The sequence below is a fragment of the Podarcis erhardii genome, assembly GCF_964252035.2.
Source record: "Podarcis erhardii genome assembly, chromosome: 10".
Classification (NCBI taxonomy): Eukaryota; Metazoa; Chordata; class Lepidosauria; order Squamata; family Lacertidae; genus Podarcis; species Podarcis erhardii.
Window position 1 is genome coordinate 1,099,530 of NC_138500.1, and position 19,672 is coordinate 1,119,201.

General features: G+C 58.1%; 2 protein-coding genes and 1 long non-coding RNA gene across 3 annotated transcripts in view; 1 reads left to right on the plus strand and 2 right to left on the minus strand.

The window, feature by feature from the left end:
* The window catches only part of LOC309352046, a 413,396-nt gene that overhangs the window by 304,984 nt on the left and 88,740 nt on the right, over positions 1–19,672 (minus strand). The window lies entirely within an intron of this gene.
* SND1 (staphylococcal nuclease and tudor domain containing 1) overlaps positions 1–19,672 on the plus strand; it is a 224,164-nt gene that overhangs the window by 190,813 nt on the left and 13,679 nt on the right. The gene's annotated exons all lie outside the window — the stretch shown is intronic.
* LRRC4 (leucine rich repeat containing 4) lies at positions 4,644–8,077 on the minus strand. Its single transcript, XM_081879339.1, has one exon. The coding sequence runs from the start codon at positions 7,602–7,604 to the stop codon at positions 5,643–5,645; it is 1,962 nt and encodes a 653-aa protein (XP_081735465.1). The 5' UTR covers positions 7,605–8,077; the 3' UTR covers positions 4,644–5,642.

Sequence of the window (19,672 nt, forward strand, 5' to 3'; positions counted from 1 at the left end):
AGCTCAAGCATCCCTGATAGGTAGGCTGGCAGTCCCTGCGGATCTTGTAGTACTTTGTAAGTACTTGGGGATTGGCATAGCTGCTCAGTGGCTGGGAAGCAATGTGGCATGGGGGGGGGGGCACACCACTCCGCACATGGGTGCCCTGAAATACACATTATTTTAAAAGGAGCGGGGAACCAGGCCCGCTATAGTCCTTTTCTCCAATCCACTCAAAACAGGCATTTGACTCTTTTGTCAGGGGGACAGGTGGGCGTTTGGGCATTTTAAATTAGAAGGATGTTGGAATGAAGTTCTGTGGTTTTAGCAGAAATGATATAAAGGATTAAGTAAAAATGGATTGGTAATTAGTGAGAGAGGAGAATGCAAAAATATAGTATATCAAGGTTAACTTTTTTTTTAGGATGGAAGGGATTTGCTGAAATATCTAATTGAACTAGAATACAAAAAAGGGAGGTGTGAGGAGGTCAAGGAAATAAGCAAAGGAAAGAAAGTTATGTAAAAGTTGGATTTGTGAGTTTTTTCTTTTTCTTTTTCTTTTTTTTCTTTTGGATTGTTTGTCTTTTTTGTAACCTTCAAAATTGGAATAAATATTAATTTTTTTAAAAAAATGAAATTTCCATATGAAACCCAACCCAGACAGTGCCATGAAACAGATATAAGCACATCAAGTATAAGCTTCTAGGTACATTACACGTGTGGATAGAAGGGAGTTTGCCTGGTGCCTAAAAGATACAGAGGTACCCAGCGGAGGTATAGAGAGAGAGGGGAACATGTAGAGGGGAGGCCTCCCTCTTGGGCGGAGAATGGTGATTTCAAGGGGGAAAGAAGGGGAAGCATGTTCTGCGGCCGAGCACTTCACAGAGAAGGGGGCAAGGGGGTAAAATGCTGCCTTCTCCTTGTCCCCACACTCTGTGTGGCCGCCTTGAGCGGCCCTTAGGGCTTGGGGCGCTTGTGCCCACCCCCATCTCCCCCAATCTAGAGCTGGGTCTGGAGGGATTCCCTTGGGGGGCTTCCCTCCTCCGCCCCCTCCCTGTGGATCAGGCTTTGCCCGGGATGGGGAGCAGACTGCGTAGGAGGGACACCCCCTACCCTGGATGAACGGTGCTCCTGCCATTTCTGCTCTGAACTAATTGCCTGTTTGAACGTTTCAGGTGTTAATCCGGAGCGCAGCTAGTTTTGCCCTGGCCTCGTTTGTTTTACTGCTTTAGGAATGCGGATTGTAATAATTACTAGCGATTTTGGTGTGCGGTTTTTGCGATTTTTATCGGTGTGTTTTGCTTTGGGAATTGCGAACCGCTCGGCTTGGTCATGGTCAGTTGGGATAGGCGAGGAAGGGGCTCTCCTAGGAAGGCAGCCGTCCAGCAGAAGGAGTGGTACCTGTAAGGTTGCCCGCATTCCTGCATCCATCTTCCCACCTCTGCCACCCATCTCCACTGGGCTTCCTCTCACAGTCCTCCTCTGGGTCAGACAGAAGGCCTTTGGGGCCCAGCATGGCTCACGTGGGCCCCTCCTGGGCAAAGGCCTCTGACCCACCTGACTGCAGGAAGCTCTGTGAGCCCACGTCACAAGATGCCCCCTGCCAAGGGCTCCCCTTGCTTCCCCCACCCCACCCCTTTCAAGCCTCCCCCTGCCCCATATCTTGCCTTCCTGCTCCCAGCTGGCAGGGGTCAGGCCTACTTGGTCTCCCTCTCCCTCCCCTTCCGGCCAGAGTGCCAGCCGGTCACGGAGCAACACTTTCTGGGCAGCCAACGGGGCTCTCTCCCCCACACCCACCCCTTCCTAACTCAAGCACTGACTGTCAGCCGCAGAGTCAACTTTGAAAAGGCAGGGGGAAAAGACCTTGGCTTTGTGTGTGTTTCGCCACCTTCCCCCCCCCCCTTTAGTCCTACAATTGGCTGCGTTATTTGCTTTTAATATGAAGGCAAAATTAAAATCTAAGCACTGCAGTCCAATTGCTGCTGCCGCCGCCGCCGCTACCATTGTGGCCTTGTCCTTTTTCTCTTGCCATGCATATTAAATGGTTCCAGGAGATTAAGGGGAGGGGGTGGCACGTGGCGGAGGGGGAGGGATGGATGGGGAGCACGGAGCCCCGAGGTTTGTGGCTGAGCTGCAGCCGGATCAGAGCAAGCACCGAGCCGGGTTTCATTAGCCGATGGTTGCCAGCGATAAAAGCCGGCACTACAGATAAAATCAGACATATGTTTTCATAGAAAGGCTCCCAGCTCTCCGGAGTCCGATCGAGTTGCCTCACACCTTGGCTCACAGAGAGCAAGCCCCACAAAGGAGCTCGGTTCAGCTCCTGGGGGTGGAAGGGGTGAAGGCCCCAGCAGCTGCGCCTGGTGCTCCCGCGAGTGACCCCGTTTGGCAGGCGGGGAGGGGGGCAAACAACTGGCGCAGCGCTTAATTATTCCATGGCACTGCAAAGAGAAGGGCAGGGGCGGCAGCGGACCCTGCCTGTGTGCCACCTCCAGAGGGGTCTGAGCAGGGGGAGAGCTGCTGGGTTTAGTATATATATAACCCCCACCCCCCTCCAGCTGCATCACGAAAGCAGACCCCGAGGCACAGGGCTGCTGCTAGGCTGGCCTGCCGCTGTCCCTGATGGAGCCTGGGGTGGGCTTCAGCTGTGGCCGGGCCAGCAGAGCCAGGCAAGGGGAGCTGTGCCCCTTCAGCTGGCAAAGCCTTTTCTTCTCTGAAGGGCATTTTTCCCGGCACTGCTTTCTTCTCCGGAGCCTGCCCTGCCCACCCACTTTCCTGCTGAATGGCAAACTGAGATTTTAAACCGGGAAGCCTGTGAATCAGGTGGCCCTGTGACAGAACCTCTTCGTTTTCGGGGTTGCTTGCTCCCCGCTCTTAAACGGGGAGGGTTTCTATGGAGTCCCAGCGGAAGGAGCAGAATCTTTGAATGGGTGTCTTTCAGAAAAGGGAGACATTTGCAGTGCCCTTTTGGAGGGGCCTCTGTTCCCACGGCTCTCTGAAGAGCAGAGCGCCCAGCCCCCCTTCCACACCTGTCCCTGGGTCACCTTCTAGGGCACCCTGTCCTTGCCTCACCCCCTGGGCCAAAGCCACCCCTCCTTCCTCCTCCTCCTCCTGGCATTGCTGCTCTTTGCCAGCTCTGCAAAGCCCCCTTCCCAGTCCCTGCCGCGATGGCCTGCATTGGCAGGGATGGGGGGTGCTCCGGTGCAGCCCCCCCATCCCTTTTGTTGTGGAGGTGGCTGGAGAGCAGGCTTTGGCCTAAGAGGTGAGCAGGGATGCCTTCACAATGGGCTGCTGATGGGGTTTGGGTCCTCACTGCTGGGCAACTGAAACCCCTTCATAGAATTGGGGGGCCTGGGCAGCCATGGCTTGTCCTGACCTCAGCAAGAGCCCCTCTCCCCATCTCTGGTCTAGACTCCCCACAAGCTCCTAGCTGAACCAAGGCAGTCCGTGCTGCTGCTGCACAGCACACCCCCCCCCCCAACCCCACAGTAACACAGAGGGTCTTCAGTTGCCAGGGGAGGGCTTGATGTCCTTAATTTAGGGTCCTGCCCCATCTCCCCTCAAAAGGGGACACAACAACACCTGCAGGGGGCCCTGTGCCCCCCCTCCCAGCCGCTGCTCTAGTAATAGACGGGACGCGAGTGGCTGGTTCTAGCACTTGAAGTGGTTTTATTTAATTCCAGGAAAGGTTACTTGACAGTTTAAAAAATATTAAATACTTTTTTTTTTCCTTTTTGCTTTTTGAAATGAACCTTTTAGGCTTCCCATTTTGCCCCATCCCCAAATTGCCCACCTTGATTCCAGCTTTGCAGGCCAGTTTTTGGGTCCCCAAAACCTTTGGAAATACGGTTGTGGTTTTAATTCTCCATCTCCCCCTTTCCCCCCTCCCCCCCTTCCCTGGTCTTGGCATTCAGCATAACCCTTTAGGGACATTGCATTATTAAAAACGTTAACAATATTTATTAAAATACAAAAATACACTTGTTTCAGAGTTACAGTCAGATAATTCTGGCTTTTGGGTTGTTGTTGCCCTCTCTGCTGCCCCCCCAACACCCCCCCCCCCGTAGATTGCAACCTCTTTGATCAAATCTCCAGCAGAAATAAGCAACCAAAGTCGTGGGAAGCCCCTGGTGGGATCCTGGGCACAGAGAAGAATCCGATGGTGCCCGGACCCGTTTGCACATTCCTCTCCCCTCCTAAAGGACAGGGGGATTTATTTATTTTTTGGCGGAGGGCAGGCAGGGTGGGGGGACGTGGGGGGCAGCACCATTCTCCAAACCGCACTCCTTGCCCGGAGGATGCCAGTTTTGCCAGTTCCCTCCTGTGGCATTCTGCTTGCCTTTTGAGAAGTGGGCGAGGAGGACGAGGGCTGAGGAATGTGCCCTTCACTCGCTCCCTCGCAGCCAGAGCCCAGCCCCACACGGAGGAGGGAGGAGCAGCCCTCGCCCCCCCCCCCGCCTGCCCCTCACTTCCACCTTAAGGGGGGAAAGGAACGAAAAGCACAAAATTGGTTCATGGTTCTACAATCATATGTCAAATTGCCCACAGGGTAGCCGACACGCAAGCACCCATCGCGGCGCACGAGGCTGATGCGAGGTTGTCCTCCAGGCGGCCGCACAAGACGTCCTCCTGCTCTTCTCTTCCCCTCGCCGCCGCCCCCCGCGCCCGCCCCCACCCCCGAAAAAGCTGTTTTTGCGCACTGGACCCTGCGCACAGAGGGTTAAACAGAAGCACCGCAGGAATGTGGTGCAGTGGAAAGGCACCAAGCGGCCTGCTTGGGCGCAAAGCAGCTCTTCCTCCTCCCAGCCGCGGGTGAGGAGGGGGCGGCACGCCAAGGAGCCCCCCACCCTCGGCCCATCACTTCCTCAGGGGTTGCCCCCCACCCCCCACATGGTCGGCCCCACGTCCACCACACCCTCGCTGGGAGGAGGTGCGGCAGGCTCTTGCTGGTTTAGATTTTTTTGCAGTTTGATAATACAAGTATTTCGTTCCCTTATGATAATGGTCCTTCTGTTGCTGCTGCTGTTTTTTTCTTTTTTAAAAACGACCTTTTTTATTGCATTTGTAACATTTTGGCACAGTACAAACTCTTGGTGCGCTCCCCCCCCCCTTTTCCCCCCCTGTAAGATAGCTCTGTAAATACGGGGAGTTTTCTTTTTCCAGGGCTTTAAGAAAAGTGTGTCTCTATAGAAACGGGTTTGTTTTTACTGCATTCTAAGTAACATCTTCTAAAAAGGACAAATCCCACCCCCTGCTAGTCCCTGGTTCTGTGGTTTTCTTTTTTATCTTCACTGTTGCCTTTTCCTTCTTTCTTTCGCTTTAAATAGATCTTATTCCAGGAAGTCACAATGGCAATTTCTGACTCGCCTTTTTGTTGCTGCTGTTTGGGGGATTGGGCGCACGGGGGGGTGGGGTTGTAGTTGCTGCCTCCCTTTAAATAGAACTTACAAGTTAGAAAATAGGGGGGGGGGTCTTTACATTTTTTTTAATATAATCTGCTTCTCTTATCTCAGCCCATAGACTTAATATATAAGCATATACAAGAGGAGAAAAAAACTGTCCCCCCCGCCCCCACCTCTCTGTACAAAAGTTGATGTCTGTTTCTGTTTGTGCATTCTATTGCATTATTTTTTTTTAATAATTTCTTGAGGAGGGGGGAGGAGTCAGATTTGCGTTTCCTGCACTTTCTCCTTGGGGTGGGTCTGAATTATATAAGGTTCGGCAATAGTAGTGACCGTGGGGTGGAGAGAGTTCCCCAAGCAGTTTTCTGTCCAGTGGGCCCCATGTGAAGGTTTGTAAGTGTTGTAGTTAATGTGGTCATGAATAGCCGGCAGTACAACTGCCCCCTCACCTGATACCCCCGACGTAGCAGTGGGGGCAGCCGCCGCCGCCGCTGAGGCTGAGGAGGCCGGCATGTCCTCGTCCACCTGTATTATTTCCACAGTCCTGGCGGCTGCCACGGTGCTGCGCTGCTGGTGCCTCTTGCGAAGTTTGTAAAAGACAATCAACATGGCCGCCGCCAGCAGCGTCACGGCCACAAAGCAGCCAATGATGATCTTTGTGGTTCTCATCACCTCGTCCAGGCTGGTCTGCATCTTGTCGTTGTGGTTGTCCGAGGCGGGGTCCGTCTTGGGCGCCTTGGTGGTCTGGATGAGCACAGTGGTGGTGGTGGTGTACGCCGGCTGGTAGCCCGTGGACGTGGTCGGCACCGGCTTGGTGAACTTGGGGAAGATGTTCTCGGGCGAAGTCTCTGTGGTCTCCACCGTCACGGTGGTGAAGAAGCTGTAGTTGGAAGTGTTGAGCTCGGCCGTGCTCACGTTGAGGTAGGCCGAGGCGTTGGAGTTCCCCGCCACGTTGGTGACCATGCAAGTATAGACCCCTGTGTCCGTCAGGAAAACCTGGGAGAAGTTCAAGGTGCCGTCGTTGAGGACGGAGATCCTGGGGTGGTTGGACGCGTGGCTCAGCACCGTCCCGTTGGGCAGCAACCACCGGACGGACGACATGGAAGGCGTGCGGCACTTGAGCTCGGCCACCCTCCCTTCGGAGATGTTTAGATCCCGGGGGGCATCCATGATGAAGGGGGCCGAGCACTGGAAAGCCGTCTGGTCCACCTCCACCAGGAACTTCCCGCGCATGTGCAAGGGCGCATGGCAGCGCCCGCAGCAGGTGGAGTTGGTGGGGATGTACTCCCGCAGCCACCAGGAGAGCCACAGGATGTCGCAGTCGCAACTCCAGGGGTTGTGGTGCAAGTGCAGCTCCACCAGGTACCTCAGGGGGGCAAAAAGGTCGTGGGGCAGAGAGGAGAGGTTGTTGTGGGCCAGGTTGAGCTCCACCAGCGCCGTCAGGTCGTCGAAGGCGTTCCGCTCAATCAGGCTGATCTGGGAGCTCATAATCCACAGCTTTTTGAGCGACTTCAAGCCATAGAAGGAGCCGGGCTGGATGGCGGGGAAGTTGTTGCCCGACATCTCCAGCTCCTCCAGGCCCACCAGCGGGGTGAGGTTGGGCATATCCTTAATGTTGCACATCCCCAGGTTCAGGTACTTCAAGTTGTACAATCCTTCGAACGCCCCCTCCGAGATGTACTTGAGCTTCTTGAGCTCGCCCAGGTCCAGGCGCATGAGGGAGGGGACGCGGTTGAAGGCGTAGGAGGAGATGCTCTCGATGGGGTTGTTGCGCAGCCAGAGCTCGCGCAGCTTGGAGAGGTACTCAAAGGCCCCGCTGGGCACCACCGTCAGCCAGTTGTCAAAGAGCTCCAGGGTGTTGAGGCTGGCCAGGCCGTTGAAGGCCCCCACCTCCACCTGGCGGATGGCGTTCCTGCCCAGCTGCAGCACCTCCAGGTGGTGCAGGTGGCGGAAGGTGTCGGCCTGGATCATCTTGATGTTGTTCTCCATGAGGTTCAGGTAGCGCGTGTTGGAGGGGATGCCCTGGGGCACCTCGGAGAGGCCTCGCCGCGTGCACACCACCTTGCTGAACTGGTTACTGCAGGAGCACACCGAGGGGCAGCTCTGCGGCCCGGCCACGGCCGCCACTGCGCACGCCAGCCACGTTTGCGCCACGAGGTAGACTACGGCAAGCGGGGCGGCATTCCAGGCGTGGTGCGCAGTTGCCTGCCACAAGAGCTTCATGGTGTGGCACGTTCATACTTCACCATCGTGGGGGATTCGGCATCGAACGGAGAAGTGCCCCCCCACCCGCTTAGCCCGGCTGGAGCGCGCGGCTGCCCGCGCCGCTCTCCATCGGAAGGGGAGATGGGGGGGGAGGGGGAGAGGGAGGGGGGAGGAGGAGGAAGAAGAGGGGAAGAGGAGGAGGAGGGAGAGGGCTGCTGGGTGCGATCCGGCGAGGGGGCTCCTTCTGCGCTGGCAGGCTCCGTCCGTCCGTGCGTCCCCTCGAGGCGCTCAGCCCGGGTGCGCCATCCCGTCTCGGCCGGACCGGGCGATTCAGCGAGGGGGGGGGGCGGCAGGCAGGCAGGCAGGCAAAATGGTTCCTCCTAGAGGGGCGCGCGCCCGCCGGAGCGGCCCGGCCAGCTATGCAGGTCCATGGCAGATGCCCGGTGCCCGGGAGAGCCTGGCCAGGCGCGGGCAGGCGCCTCGTCCTTGGGCGCCGGGCGCAGCGGCAGCGGGACGAGGCGGAGCAGCGCTGGCCGCGGCGGGCTGCCCGGGGGGCGGCTGCTCCATGGGCTCCCGAGCGAGCTGCTCCCGCGCCGGCCGGCCGTCGTCCTCCTGCGCCTCCGCCGCCGGCCCCGGCCCGTCCGTCCGTCCGCCCGCCCTGCGGGGAGCCCGGGGGCGCGGGCGGGGCGCTGGCCTTAGCGGGGCTCGGCGGGGCTGGCGGCCAGCCGGGCGCCCCCCCGGCGGCGCGGCGAGGTCGACGAGAGCTGCGGCACCCGCTCGCCGCCGCGCCGGCTGCTGCTGCTGCTGCTGCTGCCTTCAGCGCCTCGCTCGCCCGTCGACTGCGGGAGGAGGCGGAGGGGGAGGCGGAGGAGGCGGCGGCGGCGGCGGGGGAGGGCGCGCGGGGGCGGCGGCGGCGGCAGGAGCCGAGCAGCCCGGGACCATCTTCTAGCGGCGGCGCCCCTCTCGCCTCCCGGGGCCGGCGGAGGCAGCAACGGAGGAAGCGGAGGCAGCGGCAGCAGCAGCAGCAGCCGGGGCTGCTCGCGCATCCTTTTGTCCTTCAGTCAGCACGGGAATGGGCCGCCGCCGCCGCCGCTGCTGCTGCTGACGCATCGTGTTCTCGGGCCGAGCATTAGCGTGATGCAGGAGGCTTCGCTCGCTGGTCTTAACGCCGCCGCCGCCGCCGCCGCCGCCCCGCTTCCCTCCTGCGCCGCTTCCCTCCAGGGGTTAACGGGGCACGCGGCCAGCGGAGCAGCGCTTTGCTGAGCTCAGCTGCCGCTCGACGCCTGGGCCGGGCGAAGGGAGCAGGCAGGAGCCCCCGCCCCGGGACTGGGGGTGGGGGAGAAGGGGGCTGGGAGAGGCTGCTGGGGGTCTCGCTCGCCCGGGTGGGGCACGCAGGATCCGCCGGGGCGCCGGTGGGGGGCACATCCCAGGAGGTGGCTGTGAAGGACCAGGTGGTGGGGAGAAACTCAGAGTTTTGTGCTGGGGAAGGGTCCCCTTGGGGCTCTGCTGTGCCCAGGCTTGTTTAGTGCCCTCCTCTAACCCTCCTGGGAAGTGAGGCTGAGGGGGAGGGGGCTCTGGTGGATCTGCTCCTTTGGGTGGGCTGCATCCTTTCCCCTGTCTCTTTCAAGTGGCGCTGAGTCCTCATCAGCCAACGGCAGCTGGGGCACAGCTGGGCTGGGGTGGCCCTGGAGTTTGTGCCATGACCTTGAGGCGCCCCTTTGCCCCCTCTGGGGGTACTAGTGGCCCATGTGCCTCTGGGGCTGAATCCCTTGCGGGCTCCTCCCTGGGGAGGGTGGTTGGGTGGAGCTGGCTCTGGAGGGGGGGTAGGACTTGAAGCTGGGGGCCCCCTCATCTCTTCAGGGCACAACTTGTGCTCCTGGGGTTGCCCCCTGCCTTTGGTGCCCAGTGGCCTATATTCCCCTCTGCCTTGGTGGGGTGGGGGGAGGGAGGGGGAAAGGCAAAGGGGGTGGGCAAGAAGAGGGGGGGTTTCTCCAGTGAATTGAGGCTGAGTGGGTGGGTTTGTCTTCTTCCCAGTATGGTCCATGGGCTGGGGCGTTCTGGTCTTCCCCCACCCCATGACCCTAGCACAGTGCTTGCAGGTGAGTGAAGGTTCAGCGGCAGAACTGACCAGCGTCTGGCATTAAATCCCGCCCCCCCCCCCCGTGCCTGCTCCCCGCTGGGTAGCCACCCGCCTTCCATCACTGAACCTTCAGCCACACACAGTTTTGTGGACAGGGCTGTCTGCCTTGCATCTGGATTCTCCAGGAAATATTGATGGGTCCCTGGCTTTGCTGGGGGCTGGGCAGGCAGGTGCCCCAGGCAGAGCAAAGCCCTGGGGCATCAGTGGGCAGAGAAGAGAGTGCCCCCTCTGAACATGAGCAAAGTTCTGTTGTGTGAGCAAGAGAAGTCTGTCTTCTCTTCCAGCCAAGTGGAAGATATAGACAAAATCTTTGTCTTAGCCCTGTTTTGACAGCAAAACTAAATGCAAAAGATCTCTGCTGGATCACACCAAAGAGAAGTCTGTAGGGTTGCGGGGTTTGGGGCAAAGGTCAGGGGACCTTCTTAGTCCCAGCTGGGAAGCCATGGGCTTTCTGCATGCAGGTGCTCTGCTATTAATCTGCAGTGGCCCTTCCCACTTATGGGAGTCAGGTGGGGAGAGGAAGCGGGCCAAAGCCCAGAGGCAGCCCAGCATTTCATCTGTCTCAATTAGGCCAGATTTAGCTGTGATCATCAGAGCCTGGGCCCCTCTCTGCTGCCCTTGATGCTGCCGCCTGCGCCCCTGACAAGGTCTCTGGGATGCCTCTTGTGCCACAGCTGCACCAGAGTGTGGCTAATCCAAACTGATTTCTGAAATTAAAATTTCCTCTTCCTCCGCTGGCTGTTTTCTCTCTGCCTGGTTATTATTGCATTGTATCGGCTGCTTCTCCAGGCAGACCCTGGCCAGGGGCTCCAGGGCTTCCTTGCAAGGCCTCCCCTCTTGCGAGGTCGAGGGGCTCAGCCCGCCCTCCCAAACGGAGGGAGGGGGTTCTGCTCTTGGGTCCTTCCTGAGCTTGCAGTGGCTTTCCAGGGGTGTCCCATCCGGTTCCTGGCAGGTCCGCTACAGCCCAGCTACCCTTGAAATGCTCACTTTCCGTCTGCATTTACAAAGCGCATCTCTGCAGTGTATTTGCTAGTCTTTTGCAACAAACCTGTTGCGAGGAAGCCTGTGGTTTTATTCCCATTTTTCAGATGGAGAACTGAGCCTGAAAAACCACTGTGTGAGAATCTCAGGGCACCTTAACAGCAGCCAGCCCTGCTAGGGCATGAGGCATCCGTGGCTCCCAGTCGCCAAGGCTCTGTGCTCCTAGTAACCACGGAATACCATTTGTAGGAGAGACCCGTTGCCTTGAGATGATTTGCTTGTGGGCTTCGCATTAGAGCCTGTGGGTGGTCCCTTTGAAAGGCAGGATGCTGGACCAGACGGTCCCCTCTTGGCCTCTTCCAGCAGCTGGGCTTCTTTGATGCTCCTCCTAAGGGCTGGCGTTGGCAGGAGGGGGACCCTCACCTGAATGGGTGTTGGCTGCTGCCACCTGGGCTCAAGGCTCTGAGTCCCTTCCCAGGGGTGTTTCACCTCCTCCTCCTCCTCCTCCTCCTGAGGTCCTCTGGCAGGTCAATTTAGTTGCTGTTTGCTGTACACCTGCCCAGTGCCACTCTCCAGCTGAGCAGCGGTTGTCTCAGGAATCTGCCTTATGCCAGAGTGGGACATGGATTGCTCCATTGAGCCCCGCTTGGTCTCCTCTGACTGACAGCGATCTCCAGGGTCTTTCCAAGCCCTGGACTCCCAAGGTCCCTTTTGCCTGGAGCTGCCAGGGGGCTGAGTCTGGGGCTTCCTGCTTGTCAAGTATGGGCCCTGCCCCTTGTCCTGCAGAAAGTGGGCAGGGATGTTGGTCCAGATGCTTTGTGAGCCAAGGAGAGATGCGGAGAGCAAGCTCCTCCCTGGAGGCAGCAGCAAGCGAACACACACACACAAACCCATTGATCCAGTTACAGATAGGTAGCCGTGTTGGTCTGCCATAGTCAAAACAAAACAAATTCCTTCCAGTAGCACCTTAAAGACCAACTAAGTCAGTTCTTGGTATGAGCTTTCGAGCTTTCGTATCTGAAGAAGTGTGCATGCACACGAAAGCTCATACCAAGAACTGACTTAGTTGGTCTTTAAGGTGCTACTGGAAGGAATTTGTTTTGTTTTGACAAACCCATTGAGAGCCAGTTGGTTGGCCCTTGTTCTTGCTGGCCTGCCCTGCTGCTGCCTGCCTTGGCTGGGAGTGCTCAGCAAGTGCCTTCGGAGCACCATGTGTCCCTCCTGGCCTGGTTGTCGTTTGGGGTGTGTATGTGGAGATCAGTGGTGAGGGGCTGGGTGCAGGGTGGGTGTGGCAGATCAGGCGTCTCTGCAGAGCCCAGCCTGCCATTTCCTCCTAATTAAAAGGCATTTCGGAAATCACAGCAAAAAGCACTAAAGTATGAGCCATTACCTCAACTTATTAGGAGTCAAGGAAATTTATGGTCTGCTATAAATACCGCTCCCCGCCTGGGTGCCGTAACTCAGCTGGCCCAGCGCCTCCCCGGCATGTGGCGATTGTGAGCAGCCCTTCGGTGGGCAGGTGACTTGTTCCTGAAGACCCAAGTAAATCATCCCCAGCCAGAAGTTGGGAGGGAGGGAGGCAGCAGCCGGGGGGGGGGGCGTCCCAGAAAGCCGGCTCTCCTCTTGGGATGGGAAGACGCTTCTCCCAAGGGAGCCTGCGCTGCTGCTGCTGCCTGTTCTTCCACTGTTCCTTGCGATGTGGTGCCAGGTTTCAAGCCAGTTCAATGCCATTCCTCTTGTCCTGCCGCTGTCCTTGGTGGGGAGGGGGGAGACTCGGGGATCACGGTGGGGCCGTACTCTGCACGTGCCCAGAGGTGCCCTTTCTCCTGGGAAACTGCCGCAGCAGTTGGAGCCCTCTGGGATCCAGCATCCGTCTTCCCAAAGGGAGGCCCAAGAGCAGCGGAAGAACTGGGCTTGCCCAGGACAACAGAGGCATTGATGGGGCGGGAAGGACTGCTGCAACCCAGCTAGCGCTTGAAGGCTTGACAAGGATGCTTGTCTCTGGCTGCTTTGTGGCCTTGATGCGCTCAGTGGAGAAGAGAAGTCAAAACGGCTGTCCCCTCTCTCCCCACCCCCAGACAGACCTTGGGGAGGGCAAGATGCAAATGGGGGGTCCTAGCAGTGAACTCAGTCCTCCCCTTGCCAGCTCTGTTCTTGGACAACTGAGTCCCTGTGCTTCCTTCTGGGGTTTTTTGTTTTGGAGGGGGGAGTGGACTGGACCAAAGCCTTCTCTCTCTCTCTCTCTCTCTCTCTCCTGTGATTTTCCACCAGCCTGCCAGAGCCAAGCCCTCCTGGTGGGTGAGGCGGAGGGAGGAGTCGCCCACCACCTCTGCCCAGGCACCTTGCCCTGGCCAGCTGGCTGACTCCTCTCCTGGGCCAGGGCTGGTCAGCTGGAGCTGGTTTGCATGCCACCTGCGTGCCTGTGCACTTGGACGGCTGCCACTGCCGCTCTGGGGATGGCTTTCAAAGGGGCCTTTGTGCAAGCCATGGGGGGAAGGCGGCTGCTTTCCGGGTGGGGGGGGGCACAGTTCCCGCCTCCTGGCAGGCCTCGGTTCCTCCGCCATTTAGCAAAGCAGCGATGGGCGAGAGCAGCCCAGCCACCGAGGGTCCCAAGGCAGGAAAGCTCACGGCTGCCTCTTCTGGGAGCGAGAGGCCTGGCCGGATGGCTCCTGGCTGGCTTTCCCCACAAATATGTTGTTCACACAGGAGGCAGGATCCCTGCACTTCGTAAGCCCAGCCGGAATGTCCACCGCAAAGGGCCCTGCCTTTGTCCAGCTGAGACGCTCCTCTGTCTCCCTCCGCCACAGTTTCATATTGAATCTCTCCCTCCTCCCCACCCACAACACACCTCGCGGCCATGTTTTTTTATCTGGGAGTGGGTTGGGACCCCCATCCCGAGAGACCACCTCTGACCTTTTCATGCCGCTGGGCTGGAGGCCCAGCACAAGGAAGGAGGGCAGCAGGATTTGACCCACCTCCTCGTGGCATGTTGCCTTCAGCTTAACATTTGCTTTTCATTTGCTTCTAGGGGGACAAGGGATGCCGCCTCCCCAACCGTGGCTTGCGATTGGCAAGGCTGCCCCCAGGGGACTGTCCAAGGCCCCCTCCCCTGGGTGGGTGTTGTTCCCCCAGGGGATTCTCTTGCCCTCCCAGGGGGAGCTGGAGCCTGCCTCTCTCTCCCCCCCCCATAAGTTTTCTGCTCCGTCACTGTCTCCTTGCTTGCTCGCTTGTTTGATCCTGATCAGCAACCTTGAAGGTCTCTCCAGCTTCCAGGCAGGCTATCAGGCCTGTCCTGATAAGATAAGGGTGTGATAGGCGAGGGTCGAGTGCAGAAAGTGGCAGGAATAATCAATCACACGTCCCTGGCACAGGCACACTCTCGCCCGCCTCCCACGAGGGTTGTCCTCTTGTGGAGAAGAGCACCCCGCTTCGCCCTGCAGTTGCCAGCCTTTTTGGGGGCGACTGTGCTTTGCCACTGGCATGCCATGCACATCTTGCGTGTGGAGGAGCTTTTGGCTTCCCACCAGCTAACGTGATAGGCTGAGCATGTTCCATGCGCCTCACCTGCCTCCCTTTTTGCTCCTGAGGAGAAGCGGGGAATTGCCATGGTGTGCTTGCATGCGTGAGCAGAAAGAGATGCCCCTAGTCTTGTGTCCTGGCCGGGGGGGGGGGGGGAGAGAAGTTGTGGAAATGGACCAGGGATTAAGCTGCTTTCTCTCCTTGGTTGCAGAGCAGGTAGATTTGGGGGGAGAACACAGAGGCGTCTTTGCACGGCCGGAAGTGCAAGCTGACACACAGATCTAGCTGTGTTGGGAAATGTGGGGGCTGGTCTTCAGGCGCCGTTTTCCAGAACTGGCTCCCCGTTCTCAGCCTGTGCTGCCCCCAGAGGCTTTTCTTGGTGTGTCCCCCCCAAGCTCTGACCTCAGGCCTGTGTCTTTTCCTTTTTGTAAAGGAGGCGGGGGGGGGAGGCGAGAGCACACCGGCCTAAAGCATCTTTCTCTGGCAGCCTTTGGGAGCCCCAGGTAGCGTCAGGCCACCAGCATCCCTTCAGGTGTGGCCATGGGCAGCATCCTTCAAGCTCTGCTACACCTCCCACCTCAGGTGTCCTTGGACCTCTAAGCAGAAGGTCTCAGGCCTCTTGATGGATCTGGCTGTTGCTCCAAGGTGGGGCAGGGGAACTAGGGGGGTGGGATTGAGCCTTTTGCTAATATGACTCTGTATCAGCACAAGCAGTTCTGCTTGCCATAAAGACACCACCCCCCCCCCCCGCTCCTTGTCTGCTGCTCTGGGGATTCTCCTGCTCTCCCCCCCCCCCCCCGTGGATTTGGGGCAGGAGGGAAGGAAGCTCTATTGCGCTGGCTGGAGCCCTTTGGCTGGCTTGCGGCTGCATTAGTTCAGTCCAGCCCACAATGTCTTAAGGTGGGTTTTTGTGTTTCCTGTATCTGCACGCCCAGCTGAACCGCATCACCTGATGGCATTTGGAGTTTAAATGCATCAGCAGAAGTCGAACAGCGCACTGAAACGCTTGCCTGGAGGAGCATGTTTCACCCTTGATGTAACCGCACTGAGACTCGGAGTATGTAAAACGAGAAAGCCGAGATTATTGTAGGAAATAAACGGTTGGACAGGAAAGATCCTAGTTCCAGCTAACTAAAGTGGAGCTCCCAAGAGCCGTGCTCACTGCTCCGTGTCTGACGAGAGAGAGAGAGAGAGAGAGAGAGAGAGAGAGAGAGAGAGAGAGAGAAAGGAAGGAAGGAAGAAGGCAGGTCAGGTCAGGAAGGCAGTCGAGGAAACAGCCTTCTCCCCCATGCAAATGCGCCAGCCTTCAACACAAGCTGAGTTCCACCCCAGCCCTTCCAACAGGGTTTGCATTTCCCTTTAATTTAGAAGAGTCCTTGGCACTTGCAGAGTCCCTTGAGAGCACTGCGTGTGCTTCACAAAGTCCATTCTCACAGCAACCCTGCGAGGTGGGTCAGCATGGCAGCTGCCATGTGGGGGTCTGGAGAAGGAGCCCAAAGCCCAGCCCTGTGGCTCCTGCCCTGCTAGGGCTCTCTGTGCCCCCCCCCCCAGCCCTTGGCATATCCCATTTGGAAGCGATGCCTTAGGAGCCCCCAGCGGAAAAGAATTGTTGATCCCTCGACAATCAGAGCCCGACTGTTTTATTTAAAGCTGAGGACAGAGTAGATCAATGAGATGCGTAGGGAATTGGTACCGATCAGCAGTGTGGGGTGGGGGTGGCCTCCTGGCACTGGGCTGCTGCCTCATGACGTAGGCGGGGGTTCTGGGTGTGCTGGTCTGTGGCCTCGGAAAGGCAGGGGCTCCCAGAGCAGCCCCCTGGAGGCGGCTGGTTCTGTGGGCCCCGCAAGGACGGCTCCTTTCCCTGCTGGTCTGGGATCTGTGCCGGCTCTTTATTTATAATTGATGCCTGCTGCTCTCGCACACTCCGAGGTCGCGCTGGGCCATGTTGTGCTGCGCTCCTCCATTTGCCAAGGGCAGCCAAATCGCGGCCCTGGGAGGCCTCTGGCTCGCTCTTTCCACGCCTGGGACCTCAGGGAGGTGCTCTCTGAGCCTCGGGAGGGAGGGGGCACAGGCCCCCCCTTTGAGGTCTCCTGCAGGCTGGCCCTTGTGTGTTTATCTCAAGCCTGTGGTTTAATGCCTCGTGATGACGGCTTGCCTGGCTCTTCCTTCTTAGTAGCCAAACGGCGACCCAAAGACGAGACCCTTTCTGTCCTCCCCCCACCCCCCCAGCTGTGATGGGGCTCGCCTTGTGCGCTGCAGCGGTCCATGGCTGGCTGGCTGGGCTGGCTCTCCCTGAGCTCTCTCTCTCCCCCTTCCCTCGCCTCTCTGCTCCGTCTCTCTCCAGTGCATTAAGCAGCCTTGCCCAGAGCCCCTCCAGGATCTCGCAGGGTTGCTTAGTTTGCTTAACGAAAGGCGCTTTGTGGGTCTCCTTGAAGGCTGCTCTCCCTGCAAGGGCTTCTCTGCTGCGTTTTGGGTTGGATTTGAGTACCTCCAAGGGGGGGGGGGAGACGCCACACACACACCCCACACACCCCACACCCCACGCAGCAAGTGGAAATGTGCTGCTGCAGCCAGTGGCATTTGGGTTAGTGGAGATTATTGGGGGTGGGGCTTCTCTTTAGGAAGTGAGTTTATGGTGGTCCTGGGAGATGGTGATGGACAGTGTTTTTGAAGGGGATTGGGGGGGCCTTCCTTCTGCAGCTTCCCTGTGATTGTTTATGGGCTTTCCATGAGCAAGATCCCTCAGATGTTCGGGGCTGCCCAGGTGTGCTGCTGCTGATGGCTCAGTTTCTCTGTCCCTCCCTCTCAGTTGGGGCTGGCTGGGGGGTGGGACGCCCTGCTGGAGCTTCTCTAGGAGCTGGGGCCCTTGGGAGACAGAGCTTTGGCCAAACCACTAGCCTGCTTCTGCTGTGGCTCCATCACATGTGAAATCTGCTCAGAGGTGGGCCTTGAGGAGGGGCTCTTGCCTCACTCACAAGTGCTGCTTCCCTTCCCCTGGAGGGGCGCATCTGTGAGCATCACAGGGTTTTACTTTGGACTGTTGGGATGCTGAGGCCGGCCAGTTGGTTGTGCAGGTGCAGCCAACCCCACAGGTTGCTCACTGCCTTCCTGAGTATGGTGCAGCCCACGTTCCTCAGGTGACCTCCAAGGCCTCTGGACGGGGGGGGGGGGGAGCGCTGCTTCTTGAGCTCCTGCCTCCCTTGCCTGCCCTCTCCTGCCCTTGGCACCACAGGCTCTGCAGGGCTCTCAAGGTGCTCCCTGGTCACCTGCTCCTCTCCTGGTCCAGGGCAGCCCAGGTGGGTGTTCTTGGCGCTCCTGATGCTAACTCTGGCCTTCCTTGAGGGAGTCAGGGTTCCCCATCCCTTGAGAGACTTGTGTCCCTTTCTCCTTCATCCTTGTCCCTTTAGGGCAGTGGTTCTCAACCTGTGGGTCCCCAGACTTTGTTGGACTACAACCCCCATCACCCCTGACCACTGGTCATGCTGGCTAGGAATGATGGGAGTTGTAGTCAAACAACATCTGGGGACCCACAGGTTGAGAACCACTGCTTTAGGGTATGAGAGAGGCCTGGCTCAGTCCCAGGCAGGCAGCGAGAAGTCACTTTCCTCCTCCTTTGTTCCTTTATTTCACACAAGAGACAAGGTCTTCCTTCTAGGAGCGGGGTAGAGCTACAGGGGCAACTTCGTTAAGCAAAGGATTGGTGCTTCAGAGGAAGGAAGGAAGGAAGGAAGGAAGGAAGGAAGGAAGGAAGGAGAAGACCTGGGCAAAGAGAGCCTGTGGACCAGGGGCCGGTTTGTGGGGCTGCCGCCAACCTTTCTGGGCCTGAGGCTTGGGTTCCAGGAGCCGTTCTGTCCCTGCAAATTGGGCAGGGGGGTGATGCCACGCTTTTCCCCCAGGATTCCTCAGCAGGCTGTGCCTGCCCCTCTCGATCTCTGCCTTGGATCTGCGACAATCCCCCTGGGCAGGTAGTAGACATGTGGAGTTGCTCCCCAGCTGGGGGCCGGGAAGGAGAAACCAGATTGTGTCGGGAAGAATCTGCAATGCTTATCACTTTACAAACGCCAGCGGAATTCACCTGGGAGAGGGGCAGCCTTTGAATCAACGCAGCTACAAGCATTCCCCAAAACAGACACAAAGGGAGGCCAGGTGCGCAGGCAGAATGATAAGCTGCACATGTGGCGGCCGCAGGGGGGGGTTCCTCTCTCCTTGCATGCGGCATTTCGGGTTGCAGAATTCGCCGGCTCCTGGCTGTGCCCCATCGCTCTCCGACCCCAGACCGAGCGCAGGAGCGAGGCCGGCCGTCAGATGCGACTCTGCCCCATCCTGGTCCTTCAGCTGCCACAAACCCTGCCGGGTTCTTGGGCTGCGAGGCCTCAAAAGCTCCATCATACACACCCCCCCAATGAATCTGATGCTTCAGGAGGAGCCCCCCAAGCAGGCAGCTTCTGGGAAGCGGAGGGAGAGGTTTAGACAAATCCTAGCTCCCCAGTCGTTCCTCCTCCCGCCGTGTCCATGCTGCGTCCGGGGCCGTCTCGCCAGCAGGGGGGGTTGACATGAGATGTGTATAAACTCTGGTACTAATAGATACTTGTCAGAGGATGAGTCGTGAGCGTGACAGGCAAGTGCTGGCGCGTTTACCTAGCGAGCCCTGTCAATCACTCGGTGGGCTTGAAGGCTCCTCCGCTCGGCCGCCTTGACAGCCAGCCCCACGGCTGGAAGCGAGCCTCCCTCTGGGTGGGCGACAGGGAGGTGGGTGGGCGGGCTGGGTCCCTGGGCTGAGAGCCCCAGCAGCAGCCCATGCCTGCCCCAGAGAAGGCTGCAGAGGCCAGCCCCTTCCCCTCCCTGCTCCATCCTCCCTTTCTCTTCAGGGCTGCTGGACTTACCATTCTTTTTATACATATAAATATTTTCTATTAGATTTTACATAACAAATTTCAATTTAAACATATCATTCACCTTCACATTTAGGATTCCCTTGACTTCCCACCGCCTTCCCCTGGTTTCCGTTGTCCATCCCTTTTTCCTTCAGCTTATCCTATTTTCTCTAGTTTGTTAGAAATATTATTAACCATTTCCCCATTGTATTTTACAAGCATTACTCTAATTCTACCAAGGTGTGTTTTTTTAGTTGTTTACAACGTTCTCTTAAATACATTATAATTTTTCCCAATCCCCCTTCAATTTCTTCTCTTCCTGGTCTCTGATTTCCCCAGGTAATTTCACCATTTTGGCGGCGTCCATCATCTTCATCCACCACCCCTCTCTGGTGGGAACTTGCCATTCCAGCCCTGTTCTTGGCGGGGTCAGCAGTGGGGATTTGCGACTGGTCTCCCTGCCCGAGGGTCTGGGAGGTTTCGAGCTCTGGGGTGCCATGTGCTGGGTGAGGGTCCCTCTTGGGCTGAGTGCTTTCCCAAGGGAAGCTGCCTTGGGCAAAAGGCAAGGGGTC

Coding starts and splice junctions, on each gene's coding strand:
- LRRC4 (XM_081879339.1), bottom strand. CDS start 7,604: ATGAAGCTCTTGTGGCAGGCAACTGCGCACCACGCCTGGAATGCCGCC.